At 28.2% G+C, this 2,824-nt stretch overlaps 1 protein-coding gene across 10 annotated transcripts in view; it reads left to right on the top strand.

Annotated features, from left to right (window-relative positions):
- LOC106681193 (uncharacterized) overlaps nt 1-2,105 on the top strand; it is a 307,220-nt gene extending 305,115 nt beyond the window's left edge. For 4 of the 10 annotated variants that reach the window (XM_014421425.3, XM_014421410.3, XM_067052201.1 and 1 more), the window contains exon 5: nt 586-2,100. In XM_014421425.3, coding sequence (XP_014276911.1) covers nt 586-655 — 70 coding nt within the window. In that variant the 3' untranslated portion in view covers nt 656-2,100. Of the gene's footprint in view, nt 1-585 lie in introns of all 10 variants that reach the window. The other 6 variants (XM_014421440.2, XM_014421433.2, XM_067052202.1 and 3 more) reach the window with 3 other exon arrangements.
- Nucleotides 2,106-2,824: the final 719 nt, after the last annotated feature.

The following is a 2,824-nucleotide window of genomic DNA, read 5'->3' as shown; positions in this document are numbered from 1 at the left end:
TTTTAGTTTGTTTAATAATAATAGTTTTTTAGACAAATTTTGACTATAAAAATTCTTAGCTTAATGGCATGATAAAGTTTTTGTTAAGAATGTAAAAACCAAATAGGAAATAAAAATGGATTTATTAATTATAATACACGAAAACAAAAAATTTTATATTCACTACAGTATATGTTTATATCACTTTGAAATTAAATTATAGTTCCTATAATTTGGCAAATTTCAGCTTTTATATAACTGTTGTTCTGAGTATACCAAGATTGTATTAAAAATGAATAAATTGGATGTCATTTGTGTTTTATAAAAGGAATATGGTCCGGGTGCGGTAAAAAAACAAAAAACAACAAAAGCAAGTAGCAATTAAACTGTTTATGTGAGCCAACGTTTTGCCCCACTTTGCAGAGCTTCATCATTGAATTTTTTTTTTTACTGCACCCAGACAATCTTTCTTTAGCATTTTACTCATGGTCAATCAGCCATCTCTCAATATTTATGTTTTAATCTGAATGAATAATAAATTCTTATTATATAGTATTATTATGTATAAAGATACAACTCATTTAATGTAATCTTTGTTATAAACAGGAGACTGGCAGAAGAAGAGAATCCACCAATCAGGAGAACAAGTTCAGTCCAAGACTTAAAGAACACTTAGAAAACGAATGCAGAATCTAAGAGGACTTTTTAAGGAAATTTTATCGCTCTTCTGAAACGTCAGCAGAAGCAAACGAAGTGATAAAAGTTAATATGGAACCAAGTTGACAATTTTCTGTCGAAAATTGATCAAATTTGTTATTGTTATATAAGTACTTCTAAAAGTACTTTGTGTAAATAAGTTGAGTGTATATATGATCATTCCTTTACTCGTCTTCAGCAAATTCTACAGTATTATGAACTGAAAAGAGGGAAAAAAATATGGTTAAATCCAATGTTGTGTGAAATTTTCATGTGTAATTGTGAATTTAAACCAAATCTTAAATTATTACTTTTTTTTTTTCTGAAACTCATAGAGGATTTATATTTTCTGCCATAAAGATTTCTGAAGATATCTGTGAATAGTTTCTATATTTTTGTAAAATGACTGTGTTCGTAAAAGGCTTATAAGTCCTGCCTTTTATACTGTTTTAGACTGAACTTTGACTGATTCTTAAGTGGAAAGCTCTGTCGATATAATTGTTTCTTTTAATTATTACTTCATATCGTTGTAATAAAGTTGACTAATCATAAGCTAACGTTGGCATACTTTGTCAATTTTAAAGTGACCTTTCACATTGTAATTGTGAGAAATATAAAGTTAATGAGTCAAATAATGTTACCGACTATCTTAAAGCCGATTTAAATCAATTAAAAAAACTCAAGTTATATAATAAATAATGTTATTCATTATGTTCTAGAAATATACAATTAGTTTTCCGGCAAGTTTATATAACCATCTACTATATTTATAAATATTAAGAATGTATTCAAACTAAATATTGTCAATTGTTCTGTGTAATTTGTTTTGTTCCGAATGATATTGATCTCAGGTTTGGCAAAATGGACTTACTTAAGAACCAGTGACAATGTTTTCATGTTTTGTTGTCTTCAATCTGCTTTTATCAGATTGATTTACGCTATAAAGAGATGGGTATCATAAACCAAAGACTTTAACCAATAAGTAAATAGAAGTTAATTGTAGGTTATATTATAAGGAAGGCTTTAAGATAGTGAAGAGCCTTGTTGTGCTGTGCTTCGTTGTATCATTAACGTATTCAGTCCAATGAGTATATTAGAACGATTAGAAAGGTATACATTATAAATATTGTTTTTAATTTCTAGTCTGTATATTTTAAATTAATTGTTGGCACAGAATATATTATACTGCTATTTAATATTGTATCCAATGTGAATAAAAAATATTTAAGTTTAAAAAGTTGTTTTTATTTCCATATATTAAACATGACTTTTGGTGGTAAAATATAGTAAGCATATTTAAAAAATAAAATTAGATTTTTCACAAGCGGTCCTATTTAAAACAGGTTACATAACTTAGAAAGTACTTTAAGACAAGAACTGCTTAACAAAAATGTACTTAAAGCCATATTTAATGGTTTCTAGTTTTCTATGAAGTATTTTGATTTTTTTTTATTAGCTATATAGCTTAATAAATTAAAAAATAACAATTTGAATGTACTTTAATTTTAATTTTTTGTTAGAGTTTTATACATTCATTATTTTTTTAAAATTTATTTATTTAATGTAAGTTACAACTGTACAAATAATAAATACAATAAGTAAATCTGTGGAATGTTTTATTTACACATGAAAATCTTGGGAAGGAACCACCCGTTGGTGGTACTGCAAGCATTAATTTAAATTAGAAGGTCCCGTGGCCATCTTCTTTTCAGACGCCTCAGAGGATTATCAATATTAAGATCAGATATTAAGAACTAATGGGTTAGGATGAGTAAAGAGTTTGGAATGAAAAGATGCATATCTGTTTTTGCAACGAATGGGATGTTAAGGTCTTTGTGGATGAGTTTATTTGTAACGTAATAAGGAGCATCAAGGATTTTGGATTGTAAGGATTGGATGCTGGAGGAATTTTATGGTTTGGTAGTGCCCCAGAGCTCAATTCCATATGTCCAAATTGGTCTGATTATCATAGTGTATAATAACTTTTTGTAGTGAATGGGAAGTTTAGAGCGTTTGTCAAGTAGGTGTTGTAGCAATTGAAATCAACAAGCAGTTTCTTGTCGTTTCAGTCTTGTATGTGGATTCCAAGTAAGTCTCTTGTCAAGATGGAATCTTAAGTATCGAATCTGTTCAACAGGTGTTAGGGGAG

The sequence above is a fragment of the Halyomorpha halys genome, unplaced genomic scaffold (assembly GCF_000696795.3).
Source record: "Halyomorpha halys isolate HHAL.00 unplaced genomic scaffold, Hhal_1.1 Scaffold19.1, whole genome shotgun sequence".
NCBI lineage: Eukaryota > Metazoa > Arthropoda > Insecta > Hemiptera > Pentatomidae > Halyomorpha > Halyomorpha halys.
This window is presented reverse-complemented; position numbering and strand designations above follow the sequence as displayed.